Source organism: Quercus suber, unplaced genomic scaffold (assembly GCF_002906115.3).
Source record: "Quercus suber isolate HL8 unplaced genomic scaffold, Cork oak 2.0 scaffold_334, whole genome shotgun sequence".
Taxonomy (NCBI): Eukaryota; Viridiplantae; Streptophyta; class Magnoliopsida; order Fagales; family Fagaceae; genus Quercus; species Quercus suber.
The window spans coordinates 428,128-446,472 of NW_027069787.1; the positions used below are offsets into that span (position 1 = coordinate 428,128).

The 18,345-nt window shown below is 34.0% G+C and overlaps 3 protein-coding genes across 6 annotated transcripts; 1 reads left to right on the forward strand and 2 right to left on the reverse strand.

Moving 5' to 3' along the window:
• Positions 1 to 311: 311 nt before the first annotated feature.
• LOC111996475 (zinc finger protein GIS2) lies at positions 312 to 6,733 on the reverse strand. 3 transcript variants are annotated; one of them, XM_024028468.2, is made up of 4 exons: positions 6,523 to 6,733; positions 5,287 to 5,414; positions 1,125 to 1,217; positions 312 to 942 (listed from the first exon to the last, which is right to left on the reverse strand). In XM_024028468.2, the coding sequence occupies exons 2-4, from the start codon at positions 5,391 to 5,393 to the stop codon at positions 426 to 428; spliced, it is 717 nt and encodes a 238-aa protein (XP_023884236.1). In that variant the 5' UTR covers positions 5,394 to 5,414; positions 6,523 to 6,733; the 3' UTR covers positions 312 to 425. The 3 variants fall into 3 exon arrangements, with proteins under 3 accessions (XP_023884236.1, XP_023884234.1, XP_023884235.1); XM_024028466.2 differs by having other exon boundaries at positions 5,287 to 5,499; positions 6,523 to 6,732; XM_024028467.2 differs by having other exon boundaries at positions 5,287 to 5,506; positions 6,523 to 6,732.
• Positions 6,734 to 8,945: 2,212 nt separating this feature from the next.
• Positions 8,946 to 10,923, forward strand: LOC111986194 (pectinesterase QRT1). The gene is made up of 5 exons (XM_024017815.2): positions 8,946 to 9,241; positions 9,796 to 9,991; positions 10,112 to 10,315; positions 10,465 to 10,700; positions 10,776 to 10,923. Exons 1-5 carry the CDS (start codon positions 8,946 to 8,948, stop codon positions 10,921 to 10,923), a joined length of 1,080 nt encoding a protein of 359 aa, XP_023873583.2.
• Positions 10,924 to 11,407: 484 nt separating this feature from the next.
• Positions 11,408 to 17,050, reverse strand: LOC111986205 (uncharacterized). 2 transcript variants are annotated; one of them, XM_065759616.1, is made up of 6 exons: positions 15,703 to 17,050; positions 14,487 to 14,548; positions 14,276 to 14,398; positions 13,016 to 13,840; positions 12,343 to 12,559; positions 11,408 to 12,254 (listed from the first exon to the last, which is right to left on the reverse strand). In XM_065759616.1, the coding sequence occupies exons 1-6, from the start codon at positions 15,995 to 15,997 to the stop codon at positions 11,746 to 11,748; spliced, it is 2,031 nt and encodes a 676-aa protein (XP_065615688.1). In that variant the 5' UTR covers positions 15,998 to 17,050; the 3' UTR covers positions 11,408 to 11,745. The 2 variants fall into 2 exon arrangements, with proteins under 2 accessions (XP_065615688.1, XP_065615687.1); XM_065759615.1 differs by having other exon boundaries at positions 14,487 to 14,581; positions 15,703 to 17,049.
• Between the last annotated feature and the right edge of the window lie 1,295 nt (positions 17,051 to 18,345).

The window sequence follows — 18,345 nt, forward strand, 5'->3', positions numbered from 1 at the left end:
GAATCTAAAACTGTTCCTGACTGTGGGAGTAACATGGGAAAATAACTGTGGGAGTAACATGAGAAATCCATGTGCTGTCGATCCATCACAGAGCCCTTTGGCAAACCATTGCCTACTCTCATAAATTTAACCAACCATTAAAGTCACCCAAGTGGCTTGAACATAGAAGTCCTAGACCTATTGCTGAACAGGCGTTAAGTACCATACCACAAGAGATCATTTGTTACATGATTAAATTCATAACAAAAAAAATCGCAACAGTAACTAGAAAAGAGCGCTTTGGGAGACTTATAAATTCAAATTCAAAAGGGAGACAGAAAACTACTATTTCTCTCATTTAGAATCAGTCAATTCATAATCACAATGTATCATGACTCAATATTCAGTTAGTAATAACCTCGGAATAAATCCTACCCACAAGGTGCTCAATACCTACGTAGGCCACGGTCAAACATTCGACCAGAAGGGCACTCAAAAGATTGGTGGCCTCTTCCACCACAGTTCGTGCAGATGACAATAGAAACACAGTCACGGCTGATATGGCCAGGGTGACCACAATTGTGGCAAACGATATCACGGAAAGGACCTCCTATCTCAGATGCCAAAGTTGACTTATGGCATTGACGGGCCAGATGACCTGATATGTTGCAGATGTTGCACACAGGTTCATTGGGGCAGTCACGAGCAAGGTGACCAGTTTTACGGCAATTGTTACAGGCCTTCTCGTTGGTGCAATCAGCAGCAATGTGTCCTTGCTTGTAGCAGTTGTTGCACAGCCTTGCATCGTGAGCTGGAAGACCAGGGTTCGTGCAATCGCGAGCCAAGTGACCTATCTTACCACACATATGGCACACTGGATCATTGGGGCATTGGCTCGCTAGATGTCCAGGCTCCTTACAGTTCCAACACATAGTTGTTGAGTTGCATTCAGCAGCAATGTGCCTAGAATAAAGTATCATGTAATAGTAGTAAAACAATCAGTACCTTTCTGCAGAAAGCAGATTAATTAGCATAACAGAAAATCAGGATTCACAGTCATGTAAAGAAGCCAAATTTTTACGCTTTTTTTTTTCTTCTTATAAAACATGAAAGGATCTACAGAAATTAAACAAGGAAATTCTCACCCAGGAAGTCCACAGTTGTTGCATACGGTCACATTTGGACAATCTCTAGCAAAATGCCCAGGTCGCTTACATTTGTTGCACAGATAGTCTTGCCTGAAAAGTAACAGCATAATAAGATACAATATAGACCAAAAATTGCTAGTTTCAATAGAAAGATCACAGTTTTAACTTTTAACACACAGATGAAGTCCACACATGAATGAATAAGTTTCGCCAATTTCAAAACATAGAAGTTTCAGTAAGTGTTTCTTACCCTAAAAGATTAACTTCAATAAGCATTTACTTTTCATTAACGAGGAAAAAAAAAATATACAACTGCAAACCTTATCCGTGGATCAATGAATAACTGAAGCAAAATTATCACAAGCAAGCCACCTCAACAATGATTCAGCCTTCCAGCCTGCCATATACTACATATTGAAGAACTCCCAAACTTGAAATCAATATTCACTATTTAATTCAAGTTTCTCATATTTCTTTTCCTTTTTTTTCCATTTTCCATTCTTCAATGATTCTACCATGTCCTATGCAACATCATATGGAAGACCATTCTCATCATTTCAATTAACATCAGGAACGGAGTCAGAGCTTTGAGTTAGGGGGGCCAAAATTCTTCTAAGATTGAATCTCACACAAGGATTAATTTTTGTTTTTTTATAAGAAAAAAATGACTAATTATTATTACTAAATAAAGACAAATATAAGAATGTGGAAAATATGCATAAGAAATTAATTATAAATTTATTACTTATCAATTCATAATTTATTAGTTTTCAATTTATAAATTTATAGCTAGTTATAGCTAATGTATTTCCCTCAACAACCTATTAGCCAACCAAATGTTTTTACTAACTGTACAATAATTTTTTATTTATTTTAACTTTACTTCTTTTTTTGGATAAGTTTCTTTAACTTTACTAAGTAACTTTTTAGTAATTACTCACTCTATCTATTCTCTTTATAAGTTATAATAGGTCATGCTCACACACACTCGACACTTCATAGTTTTGCAACATAATTCAGAAAAATATATATATATATATATATACAATCACACATAGAGACACAAATAACATAAAGGGAGATTCCAGAAGATAAACAAAATACATAAATGGGTATGGAGGAAGAGAGAAGAAATGCCTGCTATTCACGTATACTAAATTGTTTGGATTGATCTGTCTTTTTATCTAGGCATATTTTTTGGTTAAAGGGGCCAAGAGTTTGGAGACTTGGCCTAAATTGGCCTAAATTGTAACTCAAGCCTTTGCATATGTGTATATATATATATATATGTATATATATAGCTGTTGGTTTTTAAAATCTCGAGGGAGGGGTGGGGTGGCAATGGCACCCAATGCCAAACTATAGCTCCGTCCCTGATTAACATCCTGCAGGGCCAGCTACATACACTAGTACCTATCCAGCCTGGTCTATTCCAAGACCTTTCAAAGCTACCAACTAAAACTAAAATTTAAAAGGTCCTTTGACCAGTGGCGGCTCTAGGATTTTTTCCTAGGGGTTTAGTAAGAAGATACATCTTAAGTAAAATATGAATCTTACGGTTTAAATGCCTTTCTTATTACAATTTTGTCTATAGTACATACTAGTAATAGAATAAAAAATAAATTATAGGTTCATTTGACATATTTTTTCTTAATATAATGAACATTTAAATTGTTGTTGTTAAGTGAATTTTAATTATTATTGCTTCAAATATTTTTATTTATTACTTTAGGACGATTATATGTTTACATTGTACTATTCATGTAAGATTTATATTATAGATAATTATACTACACACATTTGCAAAAACTATACAATATTGTACATATTTGTTTAGAAACAATGTAGATATTACAATGTAAACTATAAATTTTCCATTAGTTTATTTCAAATTTATTAAGATCTAAATGGGCTTTTTAAAATAATTTTAGATGAAAAAAAAAATTACTTTGTTGTTGGGCTTACTATTTCTCCCAGATTTTAGATAAAATTAGATTGTTGTTAGGCCTTTTTTTTTTGTATTTAAAAAGATCAAAATATTGTTAAGATGATCATAATTAAACTTATTTCAAGTGGATTTAAAAAAATTTAGAATCAAAGTGTTCAAATTTTTATTTAGGAGGGTTAGGGTTAAATAAAAAAAACAAAATATATTATATAATGCAACATAATTCAGAAAAATATATATATATATATATACAATCACACATAGAGACACAAATAACATAAAGGGAGATTCCAGAAGATAAACAAAATACATAAATGGGTATGGAGGAAGAGAGAAGAAATGCCTGCTATTCACGTATACTAAATTGTTTGGATTGATCTGTCTTTTTATCTAGGCATATTTTTTGGTTAAAGGGGCCAAGAGTTTGAAGACTTGGCCTAAATTGGCCTAAATTGTAACTCAAGCCTTTGCATATATATATAGCTGTTGGTTTTTAAAATCTCAAGGGAGGGGTGGGGTGGCAATGGCACCCAATGCCAAACTATAGCTCCGTCCCTGATTAACATCCGGCAGGGCCAGCTACATACACTAGTACCTATCCAGCCTGGTCTATTCCAAGACCTTTCAAAGCTACCAACTAAAACTAAAATTTAAAAGGTCCTTTGACCAGTGGCGGCTCTAGGATTTTTTCCTAGGGGGTTAGTAAGAAGATACATCTTAAGTAAAATATGAATCTTACGGTCTAAATGCCTTTCTTATTACAAATTTGTCTATAGTACATACTAGTAATAGAATAAAAAATAAATTATAGGTTCATTTGACATATTTTTTCTTAATATAATGAGCATTTAAATTGTTGTTGTTAAGTGAATTTTAATTATTATTGCTTTAAATATTTTTATTTATTAGTTTAGGATGATTATATGTTTACATTGTACTATTAATGTAAGATTTATATTATAGATAATTATACTACACACATTTGCAAAAACTATACAATATTGTACATATTTGTTTAGAAACAATGTAGATATTACAATGTAAACTATAAATTTTCCATTAGTTTATTTCAAATTTATTAAGATCTAAATGGGCTTTTTAAAATAATTTTAGATGAAAAAAAAAATTTACTTTGTTGTTGGGCTTACTATTTCTCCCAGATTTTAGATAAAATTAGATTGTTGTTAGGCCTTTTTTTTTGTATTTAAAAAGATCAAAATATTGTTAAGATGATCATAATTAAACTTATTTCAAGTGGATTTAAAAAAATTTAGAATCAAAGTGTTCAAATTTTTATTTAGGAGGGTTAGGGTTAAATAAAAAAAACAAAATATATTATATATAAAAAAAAAAAAATTGCTAGCTCAGGGGGTTCATTTGAATCCCCTGAACTATACATGGCACCGCCCATGCCTTTGACTATTGCACCATCATCAATAAACCTTTTTTTTTCCTAAATACTTTATAATACATAAATTTACAACATATTAGAATCTATAACACTGTAGCTACATTTTTCCAACAAAAACTTCTTTCCCCTTTGTAGAGTGCCATTCATAAAAAGCCAAATACTAAAGGGATAAAAAGAAAGTTTTAGACAAAAAAATAATATTTGGGATGTACCGCATTTTCTATTGGCAACCTTTAGCACTAGAATGATCACCTAAACCTATTACAACAGCAAAAAAGCTTGGGAGTTCTTGACCTAACCTACGAAAGAAGGCTGTGGGCTCGACAGACAGACAGGTGCTTATATCAATATAATGATCACCTCCCAAACAAAAGAAGGCTGTGGGCTTGACAGACAGGTGTTGATAACCTAACCTATGGCTACACAAACTCATAAAGGAGTAAAGAGATTTTTCTTCTTTTTAGTGTGGGATATAAGAATCCCCATATGCATTTTGCTCTGCTTAAGACTCTGATGTAAAACAACTTAGGAATATGTACATATATATTATGTGTGTGTGTCCACGTGTTTGTGTTAAACTTAATTAGTTTACGATCACAATGAAACAGTATGATTAGTGAAAAATAAACTTTGATGGTATAACATCAGAAATCACATATTATTTAGAAAATTATGATATATTTTGACAAAAAAGCAAACAATATTGCCCTAGCATACTGGTACTATACAAGAGAAATGCCAAGAATAATAAAGTGTACATACAAGTCTAGAATAGCTATTAAACCATGGTGAAAGCCTACCGGTAAGTACGACGGTCCCTTGGATAAGGTGCATCACGATAAGATGCCCGTTCACCGCTTCGAAACCTCTTAGCCCGTGCTGGGCTTCTGCTCCTATCAAGGGTCATCTCAAAACTTTGGTAGTAATTCTATTTGGGATATGCAAAATAGAAAACGATTCAAAACCACCACTGACTCTATAGATAATAAATCCCAAACCAGTGAGTTTCTAACCTGCAAACTTGACCAGAAAACAAAATTTCCATAATGTAACAAAGTCTTTCCAGTCATTCCAAAAGGAAGAAGAAGAAGAAACAAGAATTATAAACCAAAATACTCTTATTCCAACCTAATTTAACTAAGCAATCAAACATCAGTAAAAACAAAAAAGGAGTGAGAATACAAAGAGGACAAAAAATGAACTGAAGCACAGGAAGCAAAGCAAACAACCCGTCATCAACATCAACTGCTTCAATATTAGACTGAGGACACCACTATAATTGAACTTTTTAGAGGCTAATGGAAGTGAGAGTGAAAGAGGATTAAAAAAAGAAAAAATAAACAAACAAACAACTTAAACTTTTCTTCACCCAGAACCACAAAAACAACAATCCGTCCTGTCCACTCCTAAGTAGTTTCAATGTCATACTTTCATTTAATTCTAAGTCCTAAGTTTTCCACAAAAACCAATAAGCATAAGTGCATATCTAACCAACCAGAGCACACACCCAAAAAAAACTAAAAACAAAACAAAACGAAACGAAACAATGTACCCTTATTGAGCAATACGCAAACGATTCTAACCCAGTACACTAGCCTATCTGTCAACCTCATATTCAACCTTGATTCCCAATGTAGCTTCCAAACCAAACATTTGGAGAAACCCACATTTCAAAAATTCACACCCCCCCCCCCCAAAAAAAAAAAAACCCATCAAGGGAATTTAACAAAAGCCCAGAAATTTTTTAAAACTTAGCATCACTCTTTGTTTTCTTGAAAATCAAATGAATTTTCCTACATTTTCTCAGCAACCAAACAGAAAGTTAAGGTGGGAAAAGAAGAAGAAAAAAGTAATTTTCAGACAAATCTAGAAACCTGTTTCATCATTGATCACCAAAAAGCGTAAAAAAAGTAAGAAGAATTCACCACCACTGGCAGAGAGGTTTCATTACGAAACAATCACAAAAAAAAAAAAAAAAAAAAAAAAAAAAACTATAAAAAAATATAGTATGTCTGAATTGTAAAGGAGGAACATACCTTAGTTCATACGTTAAAACCAAACAGAAGCTGAAGAACAAAACCCCAGATTAGGAATAGCGGATTTCAAAGGTTTTAAAAACAGGTTTTTTAAAATCCTAATCAGCTAAATCTTAAACTTGACGAATTCATACGAGCATACTTTAGTAAACGACACCGTAATAATGAAGTAATGGGTTGTGTTGGCCGTTGGATTGGGTGTTTGGTTTGCCACCTTTCTCAAGATACGTCTTTATTGGTTTTTTTTTTTTTTTTTTTGGTTGCTGAATAATTTTCTCCCACGTAATAACTCTACAAATAGATTCATAGGTAATCCAATCCAACGTAAAAAAATGATAAAAGTGATAAGAGATGCCAATCAAATTCAATCCTTAACTTAATTTTATTTTTAAAAAAATTTATAAGCAAATAGATTATTGTTTTTTGGGAGGAGAAATGGTCACTTTTTTTTTTATTTTTTTTATTTTTATAGATGTTGTGGCACAAAATTATGAATTTTTTTTATAGGTACAAAATTATGAAATTTTTTAATAGGAACTCTAGAGAGAAACATTTTGTTGGATGAGATGTGAGACTCACATGTCAGTGAGACAATAGCCTCATGCGCCTGGCGCATAAACTATTTTTTCTCTATATTTTTTCTCTATATTTTTCTCTATTTTTGCTCTTGAGATTGACTGTAATGGAGTCTTTATGAACAGGCTGTGTCCTGCCCCGCTTGTAGTTTCTTAGTTTTTTATTGAAATCGTCTTTCATAAAAAAAAAAAAAAAGATAATTCAAACTGGTTAAGGAATCACAAAAATGAAAGCCATTTGTTAATTGAGGATGAGTTAACACTCAATTGGTCCTATCTATATAACTATCCTTTTGACACCAATAAGTATAACTGTGAAGATACAACTATATTTATATTTAATTAATAAACAACGGTCATTTATCAACCCTGTAATTTCTCATTCATCCTCCTAGCATGTGCCACAGCGAAGCGTGCAGGGACAACTCTGAGAGCTAGGTGTGCAAAATATAAACTGATAAACACACACATACAATTGAAAATCTGGTTTTTACATTATGTGCTTTACAATTAGGTCAATTTTTTTTCTACCACTCTTCCATGTCATGAAACTAGGCAAACATGTATGCATGACATTACCTGACAATTAGTAATTAGGAAAAAGTAGGCAACCCGTGTTGGAAAAGGGAAAATATGTCATACACAATGTGTTGTTATAACTTGAAAACGCGACTTTAAGTCACATTTGGAAATATACTTTGCCCAAGTGTTGTACACCAGGCATTAGTTCCAAGATTTTGGGAACAGTTATGGATCATCAACAAACTAATCAGGATCAACCTTATGTATTCTTTTCAGTCCTTTTATTCATTCTAAAGCTGAAATGGTTGGCTTTATGAAGTATGAACTGCTTGCCAAGCTCACTTACAAGATACTAGGAATTTTGAGGATATGCGCGAAATCCAGGTATAGGTATATGAAGATACATGGGTTACCAAAAAAAAAAAAAAAAAATTCAATTTCCTCAACAATTTTTTTTTTTTTTTTGGGAAAGAAATTTCCTCAAGATTAGTCATCCTAATCTTGAGCCAAATGGGCAATTTTTGTTTCCAACATGTGATAAAAATCAGATTAATAGGGATCGTGGTAATTGCATAAACCCATTTTAGTAGGAAAATGGGCAACACCTCCTAACTTGGTGCGCGTGGAATGTCCGAGAAACATGCACTCCTATTTAAGTCAAAATGAATAGCAAAGCACAAAAAATAAACCAACTCTCAACGTTCATGGAAAGACACTGCTCCTATTATAAACAAAAAAAACAATCATAATTTTGAAAATGCAAAGGTTTCTTTGTCATTGTTCAGTTTAATTTCTTCAGCTAAAGAACCTGTAAGGCTGTAACCGCTCTTGTGTTCACTACTAAGTTTAACTTTTAATTACTCACTAATAAAGTGACTAAAAAAACCACCTTCTGCATGATCAAAAGGCCAAAGAACTCTTTGAATTCTTTCAAGTTTAAACTCTTATTTCAGTAGCACCATCTTTGTACTTATCCTCTTCTTCTTTGCAATAACTGCACCACTTAATAGGTTTTATTCCATATATATAACTAGCATGGTTTATTCTTTCTGTTCTCATGGCTGGAATCTAATAAGGACTTGCAAGAGACACTGCTACACTACGCTCCTATATTTATTACTCTCACTTCTTTCACACCCCTCCAACTCCAATACTTTGTGTAACTATCAATTATCAAAATCAAAGCCACCCCCACTAGGAAAAATAACAGTATTTAGATAGAGAAAGGTCAAGGAATTTTTCTGGTTGTTGTATTTGCTTGTGTTGGAGCACTTTTTAACACTAAAATCAGAGATATATAAAAGTACTGTATGTACTGGAAAGCTCATGGGTTTATCTGGTTTCAGTGCTTTTTTTGTGGTTGTCTTGGTGGTTTTGGATGGTGTTCAAGTGGGATTTGTGAAAGGTGAAAGCTTTGCTGAGAATTATATTAGTTGGGATGATATGAAGGTTGATGAGCATGAGGCGGGATTGAACACTAGATATGAATATCAAGGAAGGCGGATTATTGTGGTTGACAAGAATGGTTTGGGAGATTCTAATACAGTTCAAGGAGCAGTTGATATGGTTCCGGAGCATAATACAGAAAGAGTGAAAATTTATATTCATCCAGGAATATACAGGTAAAGTGAGGGAAGTGTGTGTGTGTATAAAACTTCTTTTGGGGCCATAAATTGATCTGTCTTGTTTGAAATTTATCAGAATCATATAGAAGTTTTGTGATCTCAATTTTCTGCCCAATCTTAAGGCATTTCTTTGTTTGTTGTGATATACTTTTAGAGAACCGCCAAAATTAGTTTTTTTGAGTTTTGTACACTTTTTAATCTTATCAGTTGTGTTGTTGGTATCAAAAAAAATAGTTGTATTGTTTATGGGGGTTGAGTAGGAACAAATAGTGGCTACGTGGGTATTAAAATGTAGTTACATGATTTTAAATGGCTTTCTCTCTCCCTCTCATAAGATCAATCTTTTCATTTTGGCCTCTGATCTACATGACCACATTGCTGGCACATTATAACCAAAATGTGCAAATCTTCTTGATTTTGAGTTCGATTCTATTGAAAAAATGCGATGCATAATTAACTTAATATATATTTTTTCATTTCATTTTTTAATGCTAGGTTTTTCACATAATGAGAATTGAAACATGCTCATACTGTTGCGTACTTTTCTGCAGAGAGAAGGTACTTGTGCCAATTACCAAGCCATATATTTCGTTTATTGGGAGCCAGGATCAAACTGCAGTTACAAAAATTACTTGGAACAATAAAGCATCAGATAGAGACCGAATTGGACTTCCACTTGGAACCTACAGATCAGCTTCTGTGACTGTAGAATCCGATTACTTTTGCGCAACTAATATCACTGTTGAGGTAACAACAACTTCTCTTCCATACAAATTAATAAAATGGAATATAAACCAAAGCATGCATGATTAAATTTTTCTTTGCAGCATTAACTAACTCATTTTGTAAGCTCATAAATAACTGCAGAACACAGTAGCTGCAGTGCCTGGAGGATTTGGAATGCAAGCAGTGGCACTTAGAATTGCTGGGGATAAAGCCATGTTCTATAGAGTCAGGATTTTGGGGACACAAGACACTCTCTTAGATGACACTGGCTCACACTACTTCTACTGGTGTCATATTCAAGGAAGTGTAGACTTCATATTTGGAACCGCAAGATCACTTTATCAGGTAAAGTGCCATTATTATTTTTGTGAAGAGGGCCCCAAATTTAAGTTCTAAAAGCTAAACTAGTATACTTAAAAGATCATTTTTTTCGTTCAAAATCTTGGGTATTTCTTTTGGTGATTCTAATATTTGAAGTGGGTGTTTGGAAACAGGATTGTGTCATTCAATCAACAGCTAAGAATTGGGGAGCTATTGCAGCTCATCACAGAAATTCACCATATGAAAATACAGGGTTCTCTTTTGTAAACTGCACAATCAGAGGAACTGGTGAAATCTTATTGGGAAGAGCTTGGGGTGACTATTCAAGAGCAATTTACTCATACTGTGATATGGATAATATCATATCTTCCTCAGGATGGAGTGACTGGAGGCACCCATCTAGGCAGAGGTATAACTTAACTAAAAATATATAACTAAGATTTTCCTCATAGATAGTATAATGATCTGAGAATTGCACATACAGGACAGTGGTGTTTGGGGAATACCAATGCAGGGGCGGAGGAGCAAATACAAGAGGTCGGGTGCCATGGTCCAAATCTTTCAGTTACGATGAAGTTAGGCCTTTTCTGGACAGAAAATTCATAGATGGAGACCAGTGGCTTAGACTATAGTGCTTCTCCCACCTAGTTTGATTAACTTTAATCGCTTCCCCATCATTATCTATTCATTCTCATATACCAAGGACTCTTCATGTCCTATAAGGCTAAAACAGTATTTTTAAGGCACATGAATTTTGATTCTTTTTCTTTTCTTTTTGTTTTTTTTTGCTCTATATCTTGTAATGCAAACAATAAGGATAGTTTTTTTTTTTGCTCTATATCTTGTAATGCAAACAATAAGGATAGTCCAGATGGTGTATGCTAAAACTGTCACCTAATTATTCACATTGTAATAAGACATGATATATTCTTTACTTGAGTCGTTTAGTTGTGTGGTGTTATTATAAAGCAATTGAAATTGACACAGATCCATGAATATATCACAGTTGGGTGCGACTGCATGTACATGCTGCAATGAGAGCACAGAGCAAATAGTGTTTCCAGCACAAATGAAATAGCTTATTATTAAAAGGTTGGAGCAGTCCAAATGAAGACATAACTAATAAGTAGTAATTTTTTTACTTTTATGGTAAGTCTTCAAATTTGTTGATACAAGTAAGAAGCACATAAGCGAGTCAATCCGACTCATTTGGAGTGCTTCTAAGCAAAGAAATTTAAATCTAATACAATCAGTGGATACTGATAGCCATCATAAATCCTAAACCTCAAACCTGTACACCTACTAAGGCTACAAAGTCCAATGGCAATGAGCTTTCCCTACACCCGTGTAACTATTTACAAATCCAAACAATCCACTCAAGCACTCAACATTAACCGAAAATACTTGCATCATCACCATCATAAATTATGGCATACAAACTCCTGTTGGTCATCTTATGATGCCACTTCCATGAGTTCTACTACTGCTTCACAATCCTGCCCAGAATTATCCAAATTCTCAGTTTTGTCACCATACTCACCATCATTTTCATGTTTGTCATCATCATCATTACCTTGGACATCATCTACATTATCACAACTGTCATTCGTCTCGACACCATCAACCTCCATTTTTATGTCATTTAATGATAGGGACTTCTTATCAACCCTGTCCATATCTTCAGGAAGGCCATCAGAACTGGCAAATGTAGATGAGTTGAGTTTTTCATCTTCAACAGTATTAAAATTAGTACTGCTAGGAGCTTCAACATATGACACAGAAAAACCAGATTTTGTATCTTGGACAAGGTTTGAGGATGTGGCAAGCTTGGTGTCTGAGCCAGTAGTTTCAGATATGGTTGAGAGTATGTCAGGCTTTCCCTGTATATCAACCCACTGGTCCCCGATCCAATCTTTGGATTTTCTTAGATCCTTTTTGTGTATATTCAGAAGTAAGCTCTCCCCTGCCACCATGTAAGTCACATTACAAAGAGAGAGAGAGAGAGGATATAGAAGCAAAAATAAAAGAAACATGAAGCTAAATTAGCGTACCTGGAATGAAAATTTGCACAGTACTATCACTAGAGTTATCCAATCCAGTTACAACTCCTTCCCACCAGCCATCACTCCACCATGCATCAACTGCAGTCCCAACCTCAAGGTCAAGGTCTACTTGCTCTTTAGGAGGGGCTGGCCTAATTGTTAAGCGACCCGAATGCCTCATGCCAAGTTTATCAGGCATAGCCATTTTGAAAGCAGGGATCCATTCCTACAAATTGGAGAACATCTTAACTACTTTCCAAGATAGGAACTCTGGTCTTAGAAGAAAATTAGGAGATACATATGACTTGTGTCATAGAAAATAGGAGATTTGTATAAAGTTATGCTAGAGCTGACTTTGCTAGATTGCAACTCATTATTGGTCTATTGAATTTTCTTTAAAATGTGAAATAAACTACAAATATAAGAAAATATTTGATTGTGAATGGTCAATCAGAATTGAAACTTAAAAAAGATGTGGCATTACCTAAGGTAGACATTTAGCATAATATTCTTCAAAGGCTATGATGTCAACTTACCATAGAAGTTTTGTTTATCAAATTATACCATGAATTAAATCATTTATTTAGTATAATGGAAAATTCAAATGCAAACTGTAATTCTATACTCCTCTATTCAGAGTTGGAAAATATTGTAGAGAGTAGATTTAAATGACTGATCATACCTCAAGATTTCCGCATCCATCTTCATCCTGCACGTCATCATATCGAACTTTCATCTGTTTTCGTGATACCTGCAAGACATTGCACCTGAACCAGCATCCTCTGATGCCACTATCTTGGCAAAGCAACTCTATCTTTTCATCAACCTTAAATGGTGAGGTATACCAAGGGGGACATTCAATGCGCTTTAGAGAAAGCAATCTCCTGCTGCCTGAGAAACCATAATTTAAGTTCTCATAAGGTTCATATGTCATCATCTGGTGAACTCTACCAGAATTTCTGACCCTTAAATTATCAGCCAGAAACCTTTGACAAACTCTACCGCTTCTGGTCCTCTTAGCTCCTAGCTTTACATCGTCACCTGCGCTTAACCGTTCTTCTTCTTCCCCATTCAAGCTATGGCATATAGACTCGGGCCTTACAGAGGGATCAGGACCCAAACAAGAGAGAATTGGTTGATCAAAATAGCCTCGCAATTTACTGAGATCAAAGGGCTTCACTCTGTTGCTTCTGAACTGCCTATAGCACAGGTGTACTCGGGCTAACAAAGCATGAGGAAAAGAAGCTACACATTTCTCATAATGTTCACGAGTTAAGACTGTGGCAGGGCCATCAACACACTCTGCACTAATGACCTGTGCATATGGTGTGAAGAAAACTTCTTTTGGGTGAGGATTTCGTACAGGAATTACCCCCTTGACTTCCTGATTGTAGTGAAACCACCTTACTTTCACCTTTTTCTGACCCCTCTTGTCTTCATACATATCTTCCAGATAAGCAAGATAGTGATTTTCTCCCTTCGCCATGACAAGGACAAAGGATTGAATCTAAAAATCAGAAAAGATGAAAAACTGTCAGAGCAACTGACATCATCATTAGAAATCAAGTGATCTTTCCATCAAAAGGCACTCCTCAACGCAAGTCTCAAAAACTTATAAAGAATACTTGTCCCAAATCCCCGAAGGACATGCATAAAGATGCCATGCTCGGATGAAATGTGCACTGCTTGCTATGAAGCATATGAGGCATGTAAGATATCAAGAGGAAATTAAAATCTCTGTTACAGGATTGTGACTTGAAAATCAATTTTCTTTCACTGCAGCAGGTTCTTGTTCTATTAATTTACTCTGAGAATTGAAAATGCAATTTTCTATAAATTACATGTGAATGCAATTTGGCCCATGCCTTAACACCTCATGCGCTTAACATTTAAAACACCCCATATCATGCATTCCCTTTAAAATTAATTAGTGGATGCTTACTGCTATTGTAATCCCATTCCTGCAAAATGCTGGATAATGCTTGAGCTGTTTACCGCATTTCCATGCAACACCTGACCAAACAATGTCTGAATGGTGTCCCTTGAAACTCCTTGCAAGTCGGCCCTAATACACAGGTGTCAGAAAGATTGTGAGTTTCGGTTAGGAATAACAACAACAACAACAACAACAACAACAAGAATAATAATAATACCGTATCATCTGGTACTTGAGTCCGCAGAGCGCTCACTCCATTCATTAGAGATTCAGAGGACCCTATAGGTTGAATTGAGTCATGTTTTGGAGATTCTGTAATTGACAATTGGTAAAGACAATGTAAATGTTCCAGAGAAAACATTCCAACTTCTTGATTGCTAATAGAATAAATTTAAATAATAAAATAAAACTAATAAACTGAAGACTAATCTACTACTAATGAAGCTTATCTATAGGAATATAAAATTATATTAACACCTTAAAATTCTAATATGAAGAATAAAAAAGAAAAAATCTCCTACACAGAAGTAAGGGCTCTTAATGCTCCAACTTGATTGATGTTTCACTTGTATTCCTGTTAAAAATTACATCTAATACCACTATCTGTTGCCTTGCCTGAACTAATATGTCCAAGCTCCATATCTGATGACCAAAATATACTAAAATTTCTTTTAATAAAAACCATGTACAACGCTATCTAATTTCAGAATACAGAAGGAAAAGCACATAAACTTCCAAACATAGGATTTCTTGTACATTGTGACAGATTCTACCAAGTTCGGTTTGAAGAATCTTAATTGAATATAGTTCTATCACATTTGTATTACGTATAAAAGGTTGAAGGGTGGAAGTGGTGCAGCCTTATCCAAAACACAGATTTTAACTACTAGAATATAATGAACTTCAATCTTGGCCTCAATGAGTTGCATCAATGGGACAAAAGACAATATCATGTATCAATGACTTAAGCAAGATAAATATAATTATATTGCCCAAAAAAAGAGCAAAAATCATTTTGAAACATATGGAGGGACACCAAGTTATATTTATGGGATGATCCATAAAACACAAGGCATTGAAGACAGCAAGGAGATAACAAGTCATTTCTGACATGAAGGACTGTAAAAGACACCAAATTTTGATTGAAGCCTTGGAAATTCTTGCCCATTTTATGACACTAAACTTTCCATGCTGTCAGTGACTAACATCTAATAAGCTGTATAGCAAAAACCTAACATTAATTATATCAAATTTTCATGGGACCTCAATGAAAAATACATAAAGATTATCCCTTAGCCCCTTATTAAATCTCTTCACCATTCCCATGTATTCAGTGCAACTCATGTAATTTTTTCCAATTACCCATGTAATCTACAGCAATAGCTGGTAAGTATGTATGGGAAAACCAAATAACCAAAAGGGGGAACACATACCAGACCGATCTCCATGTACATTCTGCTTCGATAGCATAGAAGTAAGCCAGTCCACAACCTCTCTCCTCGACCGCCATTTATAACCAGCATGGATGGAACTTTCCTTCCCATAAGCCTGCAAAAACTCCTCAGCAACAACATAGAACATGTGCCTAACACTTCTCTCAGTTCCCACAACGGCACGGATGGATTCCCCAGTGGAATCTTTCAGGAAATAGTGAACCACTCGGTTACCACGCTCCTGTGATACAAATTGCTCTTTCCACTCCACAAAACAGTGACTATTTCCAGTCATCTTGCTCTCAAAAGTGGGAGAAAACAGCTACGACTATACAGGAGTACAGGACACCAAAAACCCCACTTGATCAAATTACATAGCTGAAGTACCACAATACAAGATCAAACCTAACCAAACAGAGCACGTTTTCAGACAAAGCTACAATCTTGCAATTATTTATAACCCTGGTGCCATTAACCCTAAGAAAATTCATGTTCTATCTGCTAAAACCCTCAAATACTGTAGCAAAGAAATACAGGGTATTTCATCAAACTCATCAGAACTTGCAAAAAGCCCACAATTTAAAATTCAAAAGGCAGATCAAAGAGCCCCAAGTACAAAGTTGAAGATGCCCCAAGTAAGTGGGACACAGGTCAACACAACAAACCCAGATGATTCAGTTGCCTTCAGAATCAACACCGTCAACAATTCACAAAGGTTCTACCATTAAAGCACAAATTTTGAGAAACATTTACCCCAATCTGATAAACCCTAGGAAGCACCACAAAGAAGGATTCTAACAAACCAGAAGTGGGTTTTTGGCAAGGTTGACCAGAACCCAAAAGACAAGTACTTTGAAGGTTTACAAGCAGCAGATCAGGAACCTCAAAGTCAGAAAAAAGTGGGTCAGGGCTTGAAGAGCCCCCCAAGAGGAACAAAGATGTGGCTTTGGCTGCTTTTGCCAAGAGAATCACCAAAAATATGAAATGGGCATTTCAATTTAGACCACAAGAGTGAAACTTTCAGCACCAAAAGATGGGTTGTCAAAGTTTTGATGCTAGAAAAGAACCTGGTGATAGTGATGTTGAAAATTTCAAGAAAGAGGAGGGCAGTCCAAAAGGTCTTGTACCTGTTTTGTTGAGTACAAGGGGGAGCAAAGGAAGATAAGAAATAGAGAAGAAGATGAGGTAAGAGATGAAGAAAGGGCAATATACCTTAAAAGGGATGGACATGGAGAGTGTGAGAGTTGCAGAGCCTTGGAAATGTGCATCCATGCAGCTGAGCTAATGAGGTGAGAGAAGAACAGGGGACTGGTTGAAGAAGAAAAGGTAAACAACAATTTGTAAATTGATTTTTTTTTTTTTTTTTTTTGTGTGGTGATGCCTAGGTTTTATTTTTATTATTATTATTATTTTAATTTTTAATAGTAAAGTGGGCCTAGGATTAAGCATTCTTTAAAAATCATAATAATAACTTTGCTGAAAATAAAATTAGCCCCGTCAGGCATGCAATTTGCGCGTGAGGCTTTTTTTTTTTTTTTTTTTAGTATCATAATTTTTTATCCATCTCAATTTGAGATGTTTTTCTCTTTTATCCAATTAAATCACAATCATAGTAATTTTTATTTTAAACATAAAAAAATACATTCATTAAAATGAAAAATAAATAATACAAACAAATGTGAAGAGAAAACAATTCAAACACCAACCTAAATAAATAAATAAGAAAAAAAAAGGAGTACATTAAAATTCACTTTTTTTTAATAGTTCAAAAATAAAGAAGAAGAGATTTGAAAAAAAAAAACAAATACCCAAAAAATAAAATGTGAGATTAAAATTTAGAAGAAGGGAACGAAAAGAAAAGAAAAAAAAAGGTGCATGTAAGTTTTGATAAAGGGGAAAAAAAATGTTAGGCTTAATGGTCTTATTTTATAACCATACAAAAAAAAAAAAAAAAAAAAACTAATTTATAAGTGAATAAAGCAATTTAAAAATCAACAAGAGAGTGACTCTATTTTTTAGGCAATGTTTTAGTGAGAGTTAGAATTGTATTTTTACTCATGTTCTTTAGTTTTGTTTCTACTTAAACGTAGACACATAAGGGTATTTTTGAACAAAAAAAAAAATGAGGATCCTAAATAGGAGACGCCCCTTAAATAGTAGTATAGATAAAATTAATAATTTTTTTTAAAAGATAATTATAATAGGATAAAATTTAAGTACAGTACCTTAAGTGTTGTTCTTTAGGTTTCCTTTTTAACATTCAGTCATGTATCTATTTAACTAAAAAATATATTTTCATTTCATGAAAAAAAATCTACATTGCAAAATCTTAAAAAGTGAATCTAAAGAACAGCACATAAATACTATACTTAAGTCTTGCTCATTACAATATATTGTTAATTTTGCAACTTGAATATTTTTTTTTAACCCCCAAGTACTTTATGCATGAAGAAATGTCAATTTAGGTACAAGATTTTTGGCAAAATTGATTACTTATTGACAAAAGGGACTAAATAGTTATATTTTTATTCATAGATGAGATTCGTCTTTCATATGAGATGACATACAATATCTAATAATTCTTCATTTGGATCTATGGCCCATTTAATGCAAAAAATATTTTGTTGCTAATTTTTTTGAAGA

What these genes read in the sequence shown, in the direction of transcription:
- LOC111996475 (XM_024028468.2), bottom strand. Translation starts at nt 5,393, where the DNA reads ATGACCCTTGATAGGAGCAGAAGCCCAGCACGGGCTAAGAGGTTTCGA. An exon ending in AGGGACCGTCGTACTTACCG is followed by an intron (nt 1,218 to 5,286) that starts GTAGGCTTTCAC and finishes GTTACTTTTCAG; the next exon opens with GCAAGACTATCTGTGCAACA. An exon ending in AACAACTGTGGACTTCCTGG is followed by an intron (nt 943 to 1,124) that starts GTGAGAATTTCC and finishes ACTTTATTCTAG; the next exon opens with GCACATTGCTGCTGAATGCA.
- LOC111986194 (XM_024017815.2), top strand. Translation starts at nt 8,946, where the DNA reads ATGGGTTTATCTGGTTTCAGTGCTTTTTTTGTGGTTGTCTTGGTGGTT. An exon ending in ATTCATCCAGGAATATACAG is followed by an intron (nt 9,242 to 9,795) that starts GTAAAGTGAGGG and finishes ACTTTTCTGCAG; the next exon opens with AGAGAAGGTACTTGTGCCAA. An exon ending in CAACTAATATCACTGTTGAG is followed by an intron (nt 9,992 to 10,111) that starts GTAACAACAACT and finishes AAATAACTGCAG; the next exon opens with AACACAGTAGCTGCAGTGCC.
- LOC111986205 (XM_065759615.1), bottom strand. Translation starts at nt 15,997, where the DNA reads ATGACTGGAAATAGTCACTGTTTTGTGGAGTGGAAAGAGCAATTTGTA. An exon ending in TGTACATGGAGATCGGTCTG is followed by an intron (nt 14,582 to 15,702) that starts GTATGTGTTCCC and finishes TGTCAATTACAG; the next exon opens with AATCTCCAAAACATGACTCA. An exon ending in CTCAAGTACCAGATGATACG is followed by an intron (nt 14,399 to 14,486) that starts GTATTATTATTA and finishes CCTGTGTATTAG; the next exon opens with GGCCGACTTGCAAGGAGTTT.